Below are 23,403 nucleotides of genomic sequence, written 5' to 3' on the forward strand. Positions count from 1 at the left end.
AAAATTCTGCCAAATAGGCGTCCGAACTAGGCCTTCGGGCCTACTCCCGGACATAAGCGCCATTTTTTAAAAATCGATAAACATGACAGCAGAAGACGTAGAAATGCATGAAGCAGTAACGCAGTGTAATCTTTGTAAAATAGACTTAAGCCCATCATTAGAAATACTACATCGTAAGACAGCTGACCATTGTCACCTTTCGGGAAAATATCAACAAGCTCTGTGTAATGCATGCAATCAAAAATTACAAACACCTGTTTTTATTCCGTGTTACTTTCACAATTTGTCAAATTATGATGCGCATCTGATAGTGACGGAACTTGGTCACGACACACGTGAGATTAACGTGATACCGAATAGTGAGGAAAAATTTATTTCGTTTACGAAATATGTATCAAATACTTTTAAAATCCGTTTCATAGATACTTTTCGATTCATGGCATTGGGATTGTCAACATTTGCCAAAAACTTGATATCACCGGATCTCGAGAATTTTCATGAAACTGCTAAAGTATTTCCCGCAGAGGATATGCCACTTGTGACTCGGAAAGGTGTTTACCCGTACGAGTACACTGATAATTGGAGTCGGCTGGAAGAGACAAAATTACCGAGCAAGAGAAGTTTTTATAGTACATTGACCGAGTCTGGGATTGAGGAGTAAGATTATAAACACGCGAAGGAGGTCTGGGACCACTTTGACTGCAAGACGTTGGGTGAGTACAGTGATTTGTATCTCAAAATCGATGTATTACTGCTGGCGGATGTATTTGAGAATTTCCGCAACGTATGCATGAGGGCGTATAACTTGGACGCCGCTCATTACTTCACCGCACCAGGACATAGCTTTGACGCGATGTTGAAGTTTACAGGACAGAAATTAGAACTTTTGAGTGATTACGACATGTTGCTGATGTTTAAAAATGGTTAGTATATCAATTTTATTATTATTTTTTTAAATGTATGTCTAATAATCTTATTATTTTTAATTAGGTATTCGTGGTGGGTTGGTGCAAGCGAGTAAGAGGTATGCAAAGGCGAATAAGTAAAGACTCCGAACTATGACGAGACTAAAGAAAAATCATGGATTATATATCAGGACTGTAAGAATAATTTTACAAAAAAAAAAAATTTTCAAACTTAATTTTTTTTAAATTTTATAGGTAATAACTTGTACGGTTGGGCAATGTCTAAGTACATGCCGTACAGTGGGTTCAAGTGGGTTGAACCTGGTTTGATTGGATTGGATGATTTGAATGAAACTTCCCCCATAGGACGGGTATATGAAGTAGATGTGTCGTACCCTCATAGTTTGCATGAGCAACATAACGACCTCCCTTTCCTTCCACAAAATAGTATACCACGAGGATCTAAAGTTCGAAAATTGATGGCGACATTTTAAAAGAAGGAAAATTATGTTATACACTATAGGAGTCTACAGCAAGCCATTAAAAACGGTCTTATAGTTGAAAAAGTAAATATTTATATTTTACAAGGTTTTAAATAGATTTTTAATATTATTTTATTTTTTATAGGTACACAGAGTTATTCAGTTCAACCAGTCTGCGTGGTTAGCTGATTATATTAATTTGAACACTGAGATGAGAAAAAAGGCGAAGAACGAATTTGAGAAAGATTTTTTCAAGCTAATGAATAATGCTGTTTTTGGTAGCTACTTTTAAAATTTTTAATCTTTTTTTCCAAAAAATGTTTTTTTTTTCTAGGAAAGACTATGCAATCTAAACGGAAAGAAATGAAAGTGGAATTAGTATCATGTGAGAGAAGACTACAAAAACTGATATACAAGAGTACATTTAAACATTGTACTAGGTACAACGAAAACCTTAATGCTGTTTCTTTAGAAAACAAAGAAATCAAATTTGATAAACCAATATATATTGGTAAATATACTTTATATTTTATATTTTATATAATATTAACACATTTATTATATTTTGTTTAGGATTCGCGGTGCTAGATATATCAAAAACTTTAATGTATGATTATCATTACAATGTTATGCAGAGACATTATGGGGATAGAATCAGACTTATGTATACTGACACAGGTAAATATTTTAAACTATTCTCCTATATATTCATAAATATTTTAATTTAACATTGTTTTTCTAAATTCATTAGTGTATCATATTGATACTGAAGATTTTTATATGGACTTGGCGGCTAATCGTAGCTTGTTGGATCGGATGGATACCGCCAACCTACCTCGTGAGCATTCATGTTATATAGCAGATAGGAAGAAGACTCCGGGATATTTTTCTGATGAAGTGGATGGTAATACGATTACAGAGTTTTGTGCGCTGAGAGCCAAATCTTATGAGTTCAACATAGAGGGAGAAGAGAAAATTAAAGCGAAGGGTATCCGATCTCATGTGATTAAAAACCATATGACCCTTGAAGACCATAGAAAATGTTTGTTTGATGAAGTTGGTGTGGAAGTATACAAGGATAATGTGTCTATTAGGTCATTCAAACATCAGTTAATGACCATTAAAACAAAAAATTAACATACAACAACAATGACGACAAGAGAGTGGTGCTAGACCATAAAATAAATACATTAACTCATGGACATTACACAATAGAGTAAGTTATTACAATTAAACATTTTAAAAATTATTTTACTGATTTTACTTATAAATCTATAGAGAAGATGACGAATGGTTAGAGCTTAAAGATGAAGTGAATGGTCAGATTTTGAAAAAGATTTTATGAGAAAGCTACGACGTGCAATTATATAATTGTATCAATTTTATTTATTTTTTTTTTTATGAATAACTTGTAAATATCATTTGAATTTATACAAACTATGTAAACACTTTTTAACTTGTAATATTATGTATGTTACAATCATTCTTTTCAGATAGATGGAGACTAATATATTTAATTAAAAATCTTGTAAATGTTAATATAAAATGTATACAATTTTTAAGAATTATTTTTAAGCTATTTTCTTATTGCAAATACTTTATAGAATGTACAATGTTTAGGGTTTAAATCCTTATGAAAAATACAGCAAGGTAAAGTTTCTTCATCACATATTTGATCCAACCGAGGACAGCCCAAGTCTTCAATGTTGACTGCGAGGTGTGGTATATACTCCATAAGTAGCTGCTTTTCTGTTCGCCTTTGATGTAAATACAATCAAACTTTAATGAATTCAATATTCTACTTAGTTCTTCATATTCGACATCACCATAATCTGTAGATATCTGATGATAATTTTGTTCTAACCACTTGTTAGTTTTTCGAATCTTGTTGTCTTGTAATAATTTTGAATTTTTAAAAATCCAGTGCTGAGTTGTCCATGTCTCTGTGTCTACAATAGACATTTCTTTAATAAAATATTTATTTTTTACTCCAAGAATGCATTGAATGTCTAAGATCGCCGAGGATGTCATTGTAAGTATATATTAAGAGTTTATATACGAGGTCTACGGACAACCGAACGCGACGGTATATTCAGCTCGACTAAAATTATAATCTAATATCATATACATTTAATAAATATATTTTGTAAAAATCAATTTTTCTTAATAATTTTATTGTTTTGATCCGGTTATAGGATCTATTTCAACGCTTAAACGATGAATGTTTTCTCCGATAACCCCAATTTTTGTGTTAGTTTCTTCGTGTTCATTAATCAAATCTGACACTTGATTTTCATAATTAGATATAGACTTATTACTCGTCTGTATATTTATTTCCATCAATGATATTCTTTCAAATAGATTAGTAATATTACTTTTTATAATATCAATTTCTTTTTGTTGAAGGTTTACATCATTTAGTATTGTTTTGTTACTAGACTGAATATCTGAAATAATTCTTTTAGTATCGCTAGCTTGCGAACCTCCAAACACGTTCATAGCTATGATACGACTGATACTATATTTTAACATCACGCGTATTTATCCAACTATTATGTGTATTATCAAAACCGAGTCACTTGACAAACATTTTATTTTGTTTTTTTCGTTGAATTTTCTCGATCAGATATTCGTTTGGATGTTCTGTTTTATGTATTTCCGCAGAGTAAAAACAGCCGGCAATTGGTTTACCTGTATAATCTTGTAACTGATAAGTGATAAGTTACTGGTAATGTTCGATTTATTTTGATAAATTCGAATATTTCCGTAGCAGGGGCGGATCTGAAGCTTGGTTAAAGGGGGGGGGGCGAATTCCGAATAGGAATATCCATGAGTAATATACAAGTACATTGAACATGGTCAAACCTGCTTTTGCCCCTGTAATGAAGACTTGACCGTAGTTTAAGCAATTTATGGAAAAAGAAGTACAACACTTAAAATTAATTGTAGGTACCTACCTTAATTGTTTTAAATAGCTATAACAATGTATTATTCAAAAATAGGTATAATTATAATAATAATTTAACGTTTCTTTTTTTTTCATTTGCAAATCTATTAATTACTTCTTCTATGTTTACAATAATATCTTTATGCGTGTGCAATAAAGCCAAGCCAGTCAGCCTATGTTCGCCCATTCGCGATCTCAACCATGTTTTTAATCTACAAATTAAAAATAATAAGAAATAAGCAAACATGCAAAGCATTTTGAAATTTGATGCAGATATTTTCATCTTAAATTAAAAAGCAAAATTTTTATTTTTATCATAAGTTATCTGACCTGCGCAAAGTGGAAAAGCTGCGTTCAGCAGAAGCAGTACTAATTGGCAAACTAGCAAGTATAGAAAGCAAGGATTTAATTGTTGGGAAGATTATCCCACAACATACATCCAAAGTATCAAAAACATTTTTTGGTAATATATCACCTAAAATGTACAAAATAAATAAATTGAAAAGCTAAAAATTTTTTAAAACTTAACATTCATTTTTAATTGTTACCTACCTTTTAGCTCTGATTTTTTCCATTTTTGTATCCATAACTCAAGTTCTGAATTTAATAAGTCACTATTGATCTCTTGAAAAAATGGATATTTATCTTTAATGTATTTAACAATAATTGAGCTACTGTTAGTCTCAGACCATTTAATTAAATTGTTTGGTACTAGATATGTTAGTATTTTTATAGTTTGATTTTCTTGGCCATAAAATCTTTTTTCTAAGTCAGTTATTACACAGTCTAGAAGTGGAATGAAAATTGTAATTCTGAAATAGTCTTCACAATTATTTATGTTATTTGGATTTGATCTATTTTTTTGATGAGCTGAAACCCTAGGCATTTTCAAATGAATGTCAATTCATCCATCAACATTTTGCATTCATTATAAATGATTTGAAACGTTGTATTACAGTTTAGGCGATTGTTTTTAAGTACAGACACTATATCGTCTATAACATTACTAGCTGATAATATATCATGGTTTATTCCTTGTAATAATTTACTAGCATGGAATGTAACTGAGAGTACAGATGATAAAGAATATATTGAAATAACAAACTCACAGTTACTTATCGAGCATAAAGTGTTTTGCTTTGAAGATGATGATAAATCTTCCCAGTTAGTTATCTCTGTTAAAGCATCAATAATTTTGGGTAGTGACTTTAAATTGTAAAACACTATCATGCGCTCTACCCAACGTGTTTCACATAAACTTACAACATTATTCTTTAAATACTTTTCAAATAAAATTACGTTTTGCTGAACTATTAAAAAATGTTATTACTTGTTGCATGATACCTACACTATTTCTAATGGCTTGTACCGTCGATGATTTTGAAATGGATAAGTTAAGTGCATGATTATTACAAGGGCTGTATACTGCATTTTTAGCTGATTTTGAACATGTTGAACGGCTCCTTTATAGTTGAAGTCATGTTGCACAACCGTCAGTGAAATACCAACACAATCATTGATGTCTAGCTTTAAATCATGTAAAATATTGATAACTGTTGTTCCTAGTAGTTCTCCGCCTCAATTTAGGTTCAATTTTTGATATATTTTCTAAGTCCTGGTCTTCATCATCACCATCATCACCATATATCTTTTTATGACAGTTAACAAAGAAATAAAACGTTCAAAACTTTCCCAGATTTTAAGTACCGCACACTAAAACTCATTTGGGAAATTACTGAAACATCAGTCTTTTCATCAAAATGATGCTGTAATATTTTGCTTCTTTAATCTCATTTGTTATGAAAGCAGTTATTTCTTTTCCAATGCACTGAATTAAGTGTTTGTATTGTATAACGTATATATGTAGCATTTTAGAAGTAGACATAAGATGATGTTCAAGATTTTATCGCCAGCATCTATTCTGAATTTGAGAAGTTCCTAAAATTTCCTTGGTTAGTAATTGACTCTGTGTATGAACTAAAATCTGAAGATACATTTTGGATAAAAGTTGGCCATCATCCCTGTGGCCTAAGTGCAATATTTTGACGTCCGAGAACAATATTGACTTATAGGTACTAAACGTTCACGATTTTCTTTAATTTCTTTCATGCGTTGGGTATCAATCAAGTTTGCTACTATGTTCTCTGGATTCAAATAATTTTTTTTGAAGTTAAATGCAAATTGAACACAATTTTTATGGTAAATGTTATTTTGATGAACTTCTAAGTACCCTTGTTTACCCAATAACTTTGAATATTGGTCTAATGGTTCAGTAATTAATCTTTTTAACTGTTCTGTACCCCTCCTTCCAGATTTATAATTAGGCAAAAATAGAATACAATATTTACAAAATAAACCAGACTTAGCCTTGGAATACTCCAACCAACAATATTTTTCAAAATGGTTTTTTTTTTATATAGCGCTTCTCATTCTTACCTTGCTTAAGATGGGTAGAGAATGGATACATAAAATCTTTATCTGGTATGTTACTACGATTTAGAATTGTATATTTTGTATAGTCATCTAACTTAACATTACTTACATTTCCAATATCTAATGATTCTAGACAATAAAATAAAAATCAGTCATGATAAATTATGTTATGTTTAATCACAATAAGATACCCACCAATAGATGCATGTTCTTTTGCAGGCAATACTTCTTCTTCACCACTTTTATTTAATGTTACTAAAAATTAAAATGCATTATTAGTCATTAAATAGTAAATTAAATTGAGCAGTACATTATACCAGAGATACTTACCAGTAGGTTCATGCTCTTTAACCAGCAATACCTCTTCTTCACCACTTTTATTTAATGTTACTAAAAATTAAAATACATTGTTAATCACTAAATAATAATTTTTACTAATTTTTTACTTTTTAATTTTAATTATAAACAAGATGTATATTCAAATTTCAAATTTACAAATAGGTAAACTGTTAATAATTTAAAGTTAAATATCATACTATCATAGTGCTTACCAGTATCTGTATTTTCAATTTTTGTTTTTTTTTGCGAACTGTGTGAATCTTTGTCACTACGAAAATAATCACTTATTCGTTTCATACTGATCGATCAATTTAACAAATTGACAAATTATAACAAAACCGAAATATTCATAAAAATCACCAAACAGTAATTACTAATTACAAATATTTTAAACATAAAAGTGAGAAAAATAATCACACTATCACAGATAATTTCTATGTATAAATCATAAATGAATAATATTAAATTATATTATTATATATTTATTATTAATAATATAAATCTATGGTATTTTGGCACTAGTGGCTGCCAATATCACCTCCACAGTGTGTATGAAGGTACAAGGATGAAAATATGTCAATGTCTGATAACATTGTTATCATTGTTATCATGAAACATGCTAGACAAAGATAATAATAATTAATAATTATTAATTTATAAAAATTTATTGTATAATGTGTAAATCTATATATCAAAAATATTAAATAAATCTGTAGTAAAAAGGGGGCGATCGCCGCCGCCCCCATAGATCCGTCACTGGATTCTACTAAAGAGTATTTTCGAATATATATTATTCCATTTCAGGTTATTTTATCGATCAAATGATAATCGTTTTTAGAACAAATATTAAAAGAGTTTCAATAAGTATTATTTGATAATGATTGAGCAAAAATAGGAATGAAATTTCAATCAAAAAACATATGACTAAAGTGACTTTTACACAGAAGTAATGGTACTTAAAATGTGGAAAATTGTTTCAAATAGAATTAGAAAAGAAGTAAAACCAACAAAATTAACTATTGAATTTCTTAAATTTTGTGATGAAGGCTTATTACCAAATATATACAAGTTGTTAAACATTGTATGTTTTTTTACTGTGACAACAAATACTTGTTTTTTATTTATTAAAAGATTTAAAACTAACTGATGAAATTTAATAGACTCAATGGGGTATAGCCATGTTAATTATCCACGGAGAAAGAACTTTTAACTCCTGAAGATATTTTTGAACGGCTTATTAAAAAAATTAAAGACTGACATTTTGAACTATAAAAAATAATTTTAAATATATTAATTGTAATGTTTGTCGCTTAATTTAATTTTAAGTGTACTTATATTATACCGATTAGTTTAAATATTTAAAGGGTTTAAGAATCAAAGCGTTTGTTGTTTTTAATGATATTGAATCGTTTTTTTATTTTATCAATATATTTGAATCGTTCTGCAGTAGGAAATACACGGTTAATGCAAAAAATAAATATTTTGTTCAATAGACACAGGCACTACCTAATTTTTATACTCAACCCGTAACATAATATATACACATTTTAAATTAATAAACATAAAATAATAATAATAAGGTTGACTTGATTACTCTCATAACTATGATAATATTAATTTCATTCAATGTAATCAAGAGTATAATAGTGGCATACCCAATCATCAGGTAAATATAATCTGTGAATTGTTATACTTAACAATATACAGAATTTGTAGTTTTGCATTTTTAGGAAATCAATAAATGTATAAGAACATATTTATCAATACGTAGATTTCTTACAATAACGTTATCACGTTATATTCTATGCTTAATTGGGGAGCAACCGCACAACTCAGAAAATAAAAGAACATTTTTAAAAGTTTCACATAACAAAGTATGTTCTAGCTGTTTTTGTCAAATTAAGTTTTGAATTTGACTCTTGTAACATCAAATATATATTAATAAAATAACATAAAAGTTGCGTTTTATTATTTGGTGAATTTTTTTTTTTTTTGTTAAATATGTTAATTTAAACTTATTTAGTTACTTCTCTCAGCTTTGTATGACAATTTATGAGCCTGAAGTAGATAATGATTGAGGAGTACGCGTATTAATGATTATGTACTACCAACACAATTGTTCCACAGGTCAAATAGAGTTTTGAAGACAGTTTTTTTTTGTCTAAGTGATACATTATACTATTATAGCTATAATTATAGATTATATTTCAAATATCACTCCAATTCAGATTAGTTTTCTTAATGTGTTGTTTCATTATTTATTTATTTCATCAGATAACAATTTCCTAATATTTTTATTTTTTAACAAAATTAGAAAAACGTTAAGTAAATACCCATTATTTCCTTTTTATTGTTTTATTTAATTACAATGATTTTGTTTTAGTACAGTTTTATAAAATTCACAAATGATCTAATATTGACTTAACCTATTAATTATTATGACGATATATTAACATAGCTGTTCGAAAAAAAACTATGATTGGTGGGAAGTGTAGATTAAAGTCGCATTCCCACAACTGGTGTACCTGCCAAATACGCCAATGGCATTTGTACAAGCAACCAAGTACACTGTTCCCACAGCTGGTTGTTTATAGAAAATACTGGTGGTGGAGGCCAGTGGCGTAATTCAAAATGTCATAGAGGGGGGTATCAAAAAATACTTCAAGACAGATCTGTGGGGGTTTTGTCAATCACAACACCCTTTATAATAAATTGATAACTTATCTCTAGGGCCCAGATTTTAATGCATTAAAAATTATTGAAAAATGCTCTAAAAAAAGCTAAAAATGCCATTAAAAAATAATTTTTACACTCTTATTTAATTATTATTTTATTGGTAATTCATAACATTTTAACTTTTTATAAAAAAAAAAAACTGATATTCGGAAAATTTGACTTATAACAACTAGCAGCGATGGATTGGGCGTTAATAAATGAAGATAAGATAGCCAATATTGTATGTACAGAACGATTTATAAATAGTAAGAAAAATAAATCGTATCATAGATTTTATATTATAAGCATATCTATGGTCTTAAAAGGTATGAATACAGAATACTATATATTATACTCGTATATTGTATAAATATACGTTAAAAAAGAAAAAATGACCGAAAAATACTAAAAAATGTTTTAAAAACAAAAACATATTTAAATGTGCAAAATAAGCAAAAACTTTCACCTTTGAAGCCTCCGTTACATGAATCAAATAAAAAACTTGGAAAGCATTGTATAAGATTAACCAAAAAAAGATGCATTTTGCATTGAAATCCGGACCCTACTCATCATTCATCACATTTTAACATAATATTTCATTTTATTTATGTTACATAATAATTTACCATAGATAATCGCTATAAAAAAGTAGGAAATATATTATTATCTAAAAAATCATTTACCTATATTGAAAACTTACTAATGAAGTTATTATCGTTTTATTTTTAGTTCGTGATAATATACACTTTTTAATTATAATAAGACGCAAAGAAATACAAATAAATAATTACAGTGTATGGGGGGGGGGGGGAATCTATTCTTACCATATCACTCTGCAATTACACTACTAGTAGGGGCAAAATTTTAAGAATAATTAATCACTTTTTATTTTTTTGTAAATATAAAATTATTGCAATGTACATTAAAAAAAATATTATATTATAAAATATTATTTAAAATTAGTAATCATTCACTCACTTTGGCTTCATTTGATCTTATATAGTTGTTAAGGGTGTGAACCCTTTAACAAATGATAGAGAATTTGTAAATAGATACAAGTCAAAAATGGCTGATTACAAAATACATAATACGAGTACATATCAAATTTTCAAAAATAAATAATAGGATAAAATTACGACGGGGGTATATAACAGTAAATAAATAATAATATATCGTCGTTAGATCTATTACTATATTCTAATCACTCTCCTAACCACGTTTTCTCATACGTTTAACGTCTTAGCACTCATTATTATAATTTATAAATGTGTAAATATAAAATCATAGACACAGAAATACCTTTGCAAATTGTTAAGCTGTGTATTCTGTAATAGCAAAAACTGTGTACTGTACACTGTACACTATTTACTAAGCTTAGCCGCTTAGTTATTAAACGTTGAATCCTAAAACCGCACACTTTCGATAAAGTACAAAACAAAACCGCACAATTTTTAATATTGTTGTATCCAAAAACCGCAAACTTTTAATTTCAACTCCAAAAACCTTATTTTTATCTAGATTAGATATACTTAATAAATAATAATTTATAATTTATTCAAAAAAAAAAAAAATGTATACAGAATTATTCAAATTTAAATAATGTAAAAATGTATTCCAACAAAAATTTGCATACACGGTTATTCTAAAATATAAAAAATATAAAAATGTATTCAAACAAAAATATGCATATACAAGTATTTAAAAGTTTAAAGAGTGTGTATAATGTTTAAAGTTTGATTGGCTGAAGTCTATTACCAACATTGTTTAAAAACTTCAAACGATCTCAGTCTATTAAATATTCTTCCCACCATTTAAATAAGTGCCCCTAAAATAAATAAAATTTAATTAAAAATCGAAAATATCACTTTTACGTATTTACTAACTTGTTTTTGTTTTTCAATTGGACGGATAATAATTTGCACTCCATTATGGTACTATATATGTATACTGAATACACAAGATACAAGACCTACTAATAAAATAATAGCGAGCGGTGACTAAAGCTTAAAACGTGTTACCATGATTATTGCAGTATATCTTATAATCTTATCTTATCCGTTAGTTAGCACTAAAAAATAGTGTGCGGTTTTTGTCTATCGACCTTTTTCGGGTCAAAATCAAAAGTGTGCGGTTTTTGGATGCAACCTTTTTAAATAAATAAACAATGATAAAACCTATGCAGTATGTATCCATTACTGAAATGGGTGGTGACATGGATTACAGACGGTCGATTTGACGGGTGATCGATAATTGGGCCACATTTTATCTAGCTGCTTCGTATTAAATATTTGTTTACATTTTACTAAATATATTTTTTCCGAATCAAAGTTCGTTTTCTTCCTTTTATCGTTCCTATGATTGTCATTTTAATATATAATTCGGATTGAACCCCCAATAAAACATTTACAAAATTATGAATATTTGGTTGTGACATATATTTTTGTATCAGTGTTTTCACGACTACGGTAATACTTTAATAATATACGAGATCTGACACACTGTAAAATGTGATATATTTTCAATACGTAAAAAAACATTAATACATAATTTTGTAATATTTGTAGGTGAATTTAATTATCAATACATTTTTTATATTTTCAATTAACTTTTGCATTTTTGCTCTATCTGCTTTGGCATTGACAAATCCTTTTTTATAGTTCTAGCTCATAATGGCGTACAAAAATATTATATGAAATAAAATTATCATTTAAAGACAACGACCGTATTAGTATGTTTATTTTACCGCTGTGCTTACCTCTAAGTCGCGTAATAAATTTACGTGCTTAATGCTTATGTACTTGTATACTGTACTTTTATATTTGGTGTATTGCATCTTTATTAGATAAAATATATAAACGTGAATATTTATCTGTAATCAAATGTACATACATGTATATACATGTGAAAACATGAACTATAAAATAATATGGTTCTATGAAGTTTTTTTACATCTTAATTATTTTGAAACTAGCTATAAGGTGATTAAATTATTCATTTTTTTTAAATACTTGTAACCAGGGTCGCCCGCACAAAATCAGCTCAGTGGGTGCAAAATTAAATGTATGTTTTATATAAATAGGTACATAGTAGCATATTTACATTATTATAGCCACCTAATAATAATAACTCTAAATATAATGCCAAATAGTGGAAACCTAAAGAAAGACAATATAACAATATTCTACAGTGGCACTACTAGTGGACGACATGAAAATGGAATAGGTTTTATAGTACACGACAAGACACTACCAAATGTTAAGACCGTATAGCGGGAAAGATATTTAACCTAACTATCATAAACTGTTATGCCCCAACAGAGGAAAAAGATGAAGACATAAAGGACAAATTCTATGAAGAACTAAAAAGGGTATATGACACTTTACCGTTGCACTATATAAAGATAGTAGTAGGTGATATGAACGCGAAGGTTGGAAGGGAACATATATATAGACCGATCATAGGACCTAACAGTTTACACGAAACCAGTAACGGAAATGGGACCAGACTGATAAATTTTGTACTTTCAAAAAACTGTATAATAAGCTGCACATATTTCCCCAGAAAAAATATACACAAAGTCACTTGGAAATCTCCTGATGGAAGAACATTTAATCAAATTGACCACATACTTACAGGAGATTTAAGGGATGCATAAGGAATGTGAGAACGTATAGAAGAGCTGATGCAGAATAAGATCACTACCTAGTGTATGCGAAATTTAACCTGAGACTGGCAACAAAATGGAACTCGGAAAAAAGGAAACCTACAATAAATTACGACATTCAAAAATTAAATGATATTGAAATAAATCATAATTATATTGAGAGAATTACACATGAATTACAAAATAATAATATAAATCAAGAAACCATAGTTCAGAAATTGATACGATTTGGAACAGAACAAAGGGAGCGGTGGTTAATAGTGCAACGGAGATTCTAGAAATTAAACCAAAAGAAAAGAATTAAAACTGGTTCAACGATTTATGTAAGAATGCAATCATCAGAAGAAACGAATTGAGGAAAAAAGCACTACAAAATACATCAGACGAGTGCTCAAGAGAATATGAAGAACAAAGAAAATTGACAAATAAAGTGTTAAGGAGAGAAAAACGTCTAAACAAAAAGAAGAAAATAGAAGAAATAGAAACCAATAGATACAACGCAAAAAATTTTTTCAAAATGACCGGGGAAGTAAAATTTGACTTTAAACCACAAACAAGGATCTTAGTGGACGGTACGGGAACTATGATCACTGAAGAAAGATAAGTAATTAACCAATTCAAGGAACATTTTTAAGACCTCCTGAACCGACCCTCAGTAGGGCAGGGTTTAAATCCAAGCGAAGACTTCCTAGCAGCTGAAATAGATATAGAGGGTCCCAAATATGAAGAAATTGAGAATTTGATTAAGAGACTTAAAAACAACAAAGCCCCAGAAGAAGACAGCATAGTAGCGAAATTACTTAAAAAAGGTGGTACAATGTTGGTGAGCAAAATCACAGAAATTATTAAGACAATATGGAAAACTGAGACAATCCCAGAAGAATGGAAAGCTGCAATTATATGCCCAATATTTATAAAAGGCAACCCGACTAAAACTGAGAACTATAGAGGAATTTCGCTACTAGACTCATGCTATAAAATTCTGACAACACTGATATTAGAAAGGTTAAACCCATATATTGAAAAAATAGTTGGAAATTACCAATGCGGGTTTAGGAGAGGAAAATCCACAACAGACCATGTTTTCGCGTTAAGACAGATAATGTCAAAATACTACGAATTTGGAAAGGACCTGCATCTAGTCTTTGTGGATTACAAGCAGGCGTATGATAGTGTAGACAGAGAAGAGCTTTGGAAAACATTGATAATTTTAGGAATACCCAAAAAGTATGTGAAAATAATAAAAGCATGTTATGAAAAAACACTATGCAAAGTGTGTTATTTACAAGGCATCTCAGATCCTTTTGCAGTTAAATCTGGCCTTAAATAAGGGGACGCGTTGTCACCTGCACTATTTAACTTAGCCCTCGAAAAAATAATTAGAGACTCTAACGATGACAAAAGGATAGAGATAGGCAATGAACAAGTTATGTTAGCTTATGCAGACGACATTGTGCTGATGGGTGAAACCAAAGAGGAAATCATCAACTCAACATATAAACTCATAAATGCAAGTAAAGTAATGGGATTACATGTAAACGATGGGGAAACTAAGTACAAAGTCGTATCGAGAAGACCACCAATATAGATTCCATAGTAGTGGATAATTACAAATTTGAAAAAGTTGATAATTTTGAGTATTTAGGCGTAAACATCAACAACAAAAATGATATGCATATAGAAATATATGAACGGATCACTAGTGGAAATAGATGTTATTTCAGTATTATCAAACTCCTGAGGTATAAACTGTTATCGAGAGGATCAAAGATACTACTATATCATAATCATAGCTACCTTCGACCTGTGATAACATACGCCTGTGAAACCTGGTCGTTGACTAAAGGTGATAGCAGAAGACTTATCACGTTCGAAAGAAAAGTGTTACGAACCATTTATGGACCAATCTTCAACTCAGAAACACAGGTATATGAAAGGAGAAGCAACGAAAATATAAAGTATCTTTATAATAAGCCAGACATACTCTACTTTATTAGGAAAAAACGACTAGAATGGTTCGGACATGCATGTATGGCAGATGGACAGTTAATTAAAAAAGTACTTATCAATAAAATAGATAAAACGAGACCCCTAGGACGACCCAAAACCCGATGGATTGACGTAGTTGCCAAAGATATAGAAATGATAGACCAGGACGCAACTTTAGAAACAGCATAGCAGAGTGAGAGGTGGAGAGAGATTTTGATGGCAGCGATGGTCCTGAATGGACCACTAAGCTGAAGAAGAAGAAGAAGAAGAAGAAGAAGAATGTAATGCAAAAAATTGTATAATATAATTTTAAATGTAGGTATTATTAATAATATTGTAAGAATTATGGATCAAATAATAATGATAAACGTCTGACATTTAATCCAAAATGATTTATGACGTTGTTTTTTTGTTTTTCAAAAAATATTGAATTGTCAATTCTATTTTTGTGAATGTGAATTAAAGCCAAATTGCTTAACCTCATATTGCACATTGTAGATCTTACACAAGTTTTGATACAACGCAAAGCACTAAAACAGATAATAATTATAATCAAAATTAAATAATTAATTCAAAAGATTTATAATATATTAGGTAGGTACTTAAAAGTTCTTTCAACTGAACAGGAAGTTGCTGATAATGTAATGGCAATTTGTAAAGCTGTGTTTACAGCAGGATAATATTTAGATTCTTCTAGTAAATCAATTATTTGTGTATTTGAATCACATGGTTTTTTTAGCCATATTTCATATCAAGTTAATGCTTTTTCTTCAAAATTATCAAGAAGAGGTCCATACACGTGATTGATAGATTTAATTACTTTACTAAGCTCTTCAATATTCATTTTTATCATATTTTTTGGATGTAAATAAAATAATGAAAATGATTTTAAATTTTCATCAGAGAATCTATCACTAATTGACATTATTATAGAAATTAAATAGGGAATAAATAAAGATCGTCTAAAAAAGTCATTTTTTTTAAGTTATTAGAATAATTATCTCGATGTGTTTGTCTGATTTGTAACTCTAGACCAATTCTAATTTGCAATTTCTTCTGCATTTTTGAATATTAAGAGGACGCCACACTCAAAGTGAAATGTATACAACGCTCCAGAGATGGTGTTGTTCGCCATATGCCGTCGTCTTGGCAGGCCGTAACCACGCCCATTATATTCGTGACTGGATCCGCGCGGCGTAGTTTCGGGAGCGGCGCATTATTATTCTATGATCGCTCGTTAAAGACGTTTCGGGTCATAATAAAATTCATACACGTAAATGCGGCCGTAATATTTTAACACCCGCGCTACCTATGAACTATTCATTTTAAGCCACTGCTCACCTAAATATATGTACCAATATAGAGATCGAAGAAACTGCATTTTAACATAGCTTGACTTGTATTTATTGAATTATTTTAATGAGTAATAACTCATTAAAATATAATAGGTACCTTTAAACAGAGCCGGCGAGAAATTTTGCGGGCCTTGGGGCTGATTGACTTATGTTGAATGAATATAAAAAAAATGTTGTACTATGGGCCCTCAGGAGGTCTGGGCCCAGGGGCTTTGGCCTCCGGCCTCCTGCCCCACCCTCTCGTCGGCCCTGCCTATAGGTAAATAATTTGCAACTGTAATAATTACAATAATTATCCATACGTTCGCGCAAATGAATTACTAACTATACGACTATAAGCGTGTTTAGAGCTGTTTCCCATGCCGTGCACAAACTAAATATAGTAATGCGAACCTAGTTAAGACCAAAATGGGAAGGAGAAATGACCCTAAAATTTCGAAAAAAATCATTATTACCTTAAAATAATAAAAAAATCATCTTTTTCTTTTTTTTACTACGTATATAAATAATATTAATTTTATAAGAAATATACATTTATTGTATGCATTAATAATAAGACTAGTAAATCTATATTTTATTATACTTTGAATGTAAAAATAAATATCATAAACATTAAAACATCATTAAACTGCTTGTCGTTTTGCTGCAATTTTTTGGTTTTGCAAATTTTTTGCCTCTGTTATATGAGCTGGTTCTCTGATGTCTTCAATTTGCATTCTCTTTCCGTAAAGCGGATCAACTATTTCCGCAAGCAAACATTCTAAGTAAAACCTGTAAAAATTGTAACACATACAAATATTAAATAGTATAAATAACTATTGTAAAATTTATGAATTTATCATACATTTTTAATTCTTCAACCATTTTAGTGTTCCAAAATTCACAATCGTAATAAATGTTTTGAATATTGGTCCATTGCATTGTATGTATCACAAAATAACAACATTTTCTACCAGTTATTCGCAGTATTAGTTGCAACCGTTACCATAAGAAGATATTCGTTAGCTAGTTCAGCATCAGCTCGTCCAATTCTATAATCGGACATTCGCCACCATAGGCCATTACGTGGAGGTTCCGGCAGCTCAGCGGTCCACGTGTTTCGACGCATTCCCCTTTGCTGTCTATTATTATTATCATATGTTGTTTATGAACGAGCAGTTTGCCGGTTCTATTAGTTGTTTCCTTTCTTTAATATCTTATAAGTATTATTTTGATATATATATATATTTGTTTATGTCTACTGTTGGCTGATCACCCCAGTGACATTGTTATTATATTATTATTTACTTTCTAATATTTTTATGTTAATATATATTTCTCTGTTAAGTTCGTTGTTATTTAATATATAATTCGTTCGTAAGTATTGTGTACCCGTCCTATCCATTTAGGTGCAAGTCGCAGACGCCGACCTCAACGAGGGAGCGGTTGCGGCGCAAATAAGTCGAAATCGATTTTCTGTGAATTATTTTTTTTTTAATTGTATAAATTACACATTTTGTAAAATGCCTACATGACCTTTATATTTTATAATCAATAGTTATAATTAGTATTTTACTATTTATTTACTCATTAATGTAAATAAATATAAATAATTATTTTAGTTTTTTTTAGTACAGCATCAACAACAGATTATTCAACTATAATAAATAAGAATAATAAGATACATTTTTTATTTTATTATTTTTATTCAAGATTGAACAAATAAAATATAAACCATATACCTATAAATTATAAATGGCAAATACTGATACTTACGGCTTATTACGAATGTTCTTCATTCTTTTTTTAATACATGTGTTACCTACTCGGGCACGCTTTTTTACGATGGTACGGAACTTTTTAGGCGACATTTTGTGATGGGAATGAAAATGTATCAGTAATAGACTGTAGTACTGTACCTACCTACTCAGTTGTCGATAGCATAATAAATAATAATAATATGAAATATTACTCGTATATTATTATAAATTATTATAATATTCCAGACGCCAGACCTCTCCCTGCTTAAGTTTTTGTAGAATTATTAGATTGTATTAGTTTGCGTCTGTACAAATAATGTTTTTCGAAGATATCATTAGTAGTTCTATTTTGGTCATCGCAAAATCGGCGTCATCGCCGCTATAGGTCGTGAATATGCTGGCCGTCAAAACTCGCACGCCACCGACGAAAATTGGAGTGGGGATACAAACGTTGTGGTGCCGAGCTCTGCCGCATGCATATTGAGCGCAGCACACTTCGAGCGAAGTAATTAATTTTTTTGTAGTAAAACCGTTTTGCGCGGGATAACTTTTATCGCTCTGTGTTTGTAGTAGTGGCTCCAAAATTTCTGAACATATAGTGTAGAAAATTATCTATGCAACAGCGTGCCAATAGTTCAGATACCTATAATATGATAAAAGTTATTTCCTTCAAAACATTTCGGTTTTTTGTTTTTTTCATTTACTTATAAAAAATGATTGGATAGTGCTATTAAAAAAAAGGGGACGCTGTTGCACAGATAAAGTTCTTCTTTACGTGTTGTGAAAATTTGGTAGTTTTACAACCAATATTGTGCGAGCAAAGTTGTCCCGCGCAAAACACTTTTTCTAATCAAATTACGGGCGGTGTGACGTCCTTTTAAGGCTTGACCAAAAACGGTCCGTCGTTTTAAGAAATTAAACGTGCGCCAGGAAACAGATATTTCCTTTTTTTTTAAATTTTATGTGGTTTGTAGGTAGGTACACTGTTAATTTGCAATTTTGGAATATGTTATATTATTATATTCTTAGCTCTTCTGGATTTTATTTTTCACTGATTGTTTCTAATGATCTTTTTAAAACTTGTTTGTTATTTGTTGTAATAATTTGTTATTTTTTGTACTACTTGAAACCTTCGCAATAAAAATATTTATACCTAATTTAGGTAATTTAGGTCTACTAATATTTCATCTTATTCAAATAACTTAAATTAATATTAGGTTCGATGATACGATAAATATTTATAACATATTTATACAAATAAAATATGAATATTTTATTATACTATTAAATTAAAAGGGTTGTAGAGGTTAAAGCAGAGCATGTTTTAAGAAGTAGTAGTATCATACAATTATTTAAAAATTACAAAACTTAATATAAATTCATAATTATCGATTTCATTTGATATTGAAACAGCCTCACTTCAGGCCATCAAATCATTAGCTGTCTCGGAAACCTCTTCTAAAGCATTTAAAATATTTGAAAGTTGAAAACGTAAAGCTTTCACACTATTTATACGGCTCTCCCACCTCGCTTCTGACCATTGTTTAACTGTGAACACTGTACAATGATTTTAAAAACACTCCAGCTATATGTTGATCCAGAAAATAACGTATAAACACGTCGAACTATACCAAAAAATGTAATGGCTATAGTTGAATTTTTGGCAGCATCACACAGGACTAAGTTTAAATTATGAGCAGCGCAAGGAGTAAAAAATACTCGAGAATTTATATTTAAGATTCGGGTTTGAACTCCTTGATATCTTCTTGTCATGTTCGATCCGTTATCGTAGTCCTGACCTCCACAATTTTCAATGTTTATTTTATATAGTTTAAGTTGTTTGATCAGAACGTCAGATAAATTTAAACCGGTAGTATCGACCGTTATAAAATCTAAAAAATATTCCTGTATAGTAGGTGTACTGTACTCATTTTCTTCATTCATATGTACTATTCGCAAAATAATAGCAAGTTGTTTTTTGTGTCCAATATCTGGAGTGCAATCCATTATTATCGTAAAGTACTTACCAGACTGTATGTTTTTTATTATTTTTTGCTTGATTTCATTGGTCATCATATTAATAATTTCGTCTTGTATTCTATGATCTAGATAATGGACATGTGTTTCTTTATTTTGAATTCTGTTAACATGTTCCATTATTACTGGATCGAATTTCGCCAGCATTTCTATTAAGCCAAGAAATTTCCCATTACTTTTAGTATAAAGTACATCTGATGAACCCCGAAATGCATCATGATGAACAGCTAAATAATGAATGACTGATAAAATTCTGTTCAGTACATTTTTCCAATGAATTTTCTCTTTCTCAATAATAGATAAATGTTGTTGATTAATTAATTTTTCTTTCAAAATTCTTTTTTTTAATTCTGTCTAGGCTTCAATAGATCTAAAATGCTGAACAGAACACTCTTGAGTTGTTTCTCAGGCAAGTATTTCCAGTCGTTTGTTCCATTAGTACTTAGATGGTTGAGGTGGGGATTTTTAGAAGGAAAAAGCTTACAACTATAACAAGACACGCAGTCTTTCGTGATTGAATAAACTAGCCAAACTCTATCAGTTTTTTCATCATTTATTAAATTTCTTTTATATAAGTTTTTGGTAAATTTTCCTTTTTGAGCCATCATTTTAAAGAGTCTTTGGAAATTCATAATCCATTAAGCGTATTGGTCCTAATTTAATTATATCATATCTTATTTGATTGTCCATATTGCTAGGCCAGTTTCCAGGGTCACCCCACATATGTGATTGATTTTTTAAGCAATCATCATTAGCAATAACATTTTTTCTTATAAACTTATTGTTATTTTCTAAAATATGGTTTTCAGTTGAATTTTCATCAATATTGATAATAGTTGGAGTATTGTCTATATATGAAGAACTTAATTGTTTTGGATTTTCAGTAATTTCAATATCATCATTTTTAGATTTGGTTAAACATTTGTTCATGGTACCCCTGTGTTTCTGCATAAGTTCCTTAACCTTCCGTTTTTTTTCTCATTTTACTCTTCTGACTCATATTTTCTGAACTTATCACGTTCACGACCAGTCATGGTTAACAAGCCTATGCTTATCATTTATAATCGTATGAATTAATTATTATCTATATGACTATATTAAAAGGATGCCAGTGCACTATTTGTCTATTTGTTTTCTCTCTCTCTAGCCCACGCGAAATATGGACAAAATGAATTTACGCAGTACCCTTTTTTTTATGTTTTTAAGTACTCTTTGAGTAAAATATGAAACCTAACACTAAAATTATAGAGAATAATATTTTTGAGAGCATGATATATATATTTGTCTAAATATTGTTTCAAAAATGTATTTTTATTTTTAAGTCGAATACAAAGTTAAATAATAATAAAATATAAAACATATATGTCAAATCCTCAAAAATATTATCTTCTATAGTTGTTGTTATAGGTAATTTTACTCTAACGCGGCCCATACACGATCAATATTATTGCTCAATATTTAAATCAATAAATATTTCAATAAATGTTTCAATTTCTTTTGCACTCACACGATCAATATTATTGCTCAATATTTACATCAATAAATGTTTCAATTCAATATATTGTTCAGTTTCGGTCAAAATGTCTAGCGAAGAGAACGCGATAATTACTATTGCTCTTGTCTTGTCACTTGATGAAAAAAAAAAAAACCAAAAAAGGTAAAAAAACAACGAAGAACCTGGTCAAAAGAGTGGTTGAAAAATAGACAACAATATACTCACGAAAAGCTATTAACAGAGTTGCGCAATTTTGAAAGAAATGATTTCAAAAATTTTTTAAGAATGGATGATGAATGTTTCGATGAAATTTTAACTTTGGTGAATCCATTTATTAAAAAACAAAATACGTCAATGCGAGAAGCTATACCAGCAAGTCAAAGACTGTCTATAACTCTACGTTATTTGGCTACCGGAAACACATTCGAGGACCTGAAATTTATCAGTGCGATATCTCCTCAATCCATTGGAAAAATTGTGATTGAAACTTGTGAAGCTTTAATATATTGTCTTCGAAACTATATAAAGGTAAGCTGCATATTATATATGTTGGTAAAATTACATAACTAGTTGTTGCGTTAGAGATTGCTTTTATTCATAAGTATATTTATTATAAATGAATATTATTATTAGTAGGTAGTAGATATTATAAGTATCGTAAATATATAAATTTATAGAACAAAATAATAATGAAATTAAAATTAAAAAAATTATGGTTGAAATGAATTGATAAACGCAGTTGCCGTATTTATGTTCCCAGATGGTTCAATTTGTGTTTGAATAGAGTAGTTTTGATCTGCTACACTTGTCATAACCCACGAAGACGGACTTGGCGTAGGAACTGGTGTATAACTGTATGGAGTACTTACTCTGCTTGAAATAGTATTGATTTGAATGGAATCACGGTTCAATGTACCCAATTGTCCTTCAAATAAAATGTCAGCTATCGTTTTTTTGGCGAAAATTTGTTGAGATTTATTCATTTTTAATAATTCATTAGCCCATGTTTTAGCTATTTGTAATTCTTCACATTCCGGTTCGCACAAACGTTTACAGGCTAATGATATAAGTTCATCACGTTGATCTGTACTTCGTTTAGCTGGTTTATTTTTAACAGTTTGAAAATTTGTATCATTATCCTAAAATAACAAATTCAAAAATAAAATAAAATCTAAATTATGTATGATCTTGTATAAAGCTAATTAAGTATTTTTTATTTGAGAACCTAATTAATTATTATTAATTTTTAGTTGCCAAAAAACTTCACATGAATGGAAAACAATCGCTGATGAATTTGAAGAAA

General features: G+C 29.6%; 1 protein-coding gene and 1 pseudogene across 1 annotated transcript; both read left to right on the forward strand.

Moving 5' to 3' along the window:
* The first annotated feature begins 1,183 nt into the window (after nt 1-1,183).
* LOC112595685 lies at nt 1,184-2,607 on the forward strand (annotated as a pseudogene).
* Nucleotides 2,608-12,958: 10,351 nt separating this feature from the next.
* Nucleotides 12,959-15,073, forward strand: LOC112595684. Its single transcript, XM_025340983.1, has 5 exons — nt 12,959-13,043; nt 13,139-13,248; nt 13,814-14,057; nt 14,121-14,712; nt 14,869-15,073. Exons 1-5 carry the CDS (start codon nt 12,959-12,961, stop codon nt 15,071-15,073), a joined length of 1,236 nt encoding a protein of 411 aa, XP_025196768.1.
* The last annotated feature ends 8,330 nt before the right edge of the window (nt 15,074-23,403 follow it).

This window comes from Melanaphis sacchari, unplaced genomic scaffold, assembly GCF_002803265.2.
Source record: "Melanaphis sacchari strain LSU unplaced genomic scaffold, SCAv2.0 Contig290_pilon_pilon, whole genome shotgun sequence".
Lineage (NCBI taxonomy): Eukaryota > Metazoa > Arthropoda > Insecta > Hemiptera > Aphididae > Melanaphis > Melanaphis sacchari.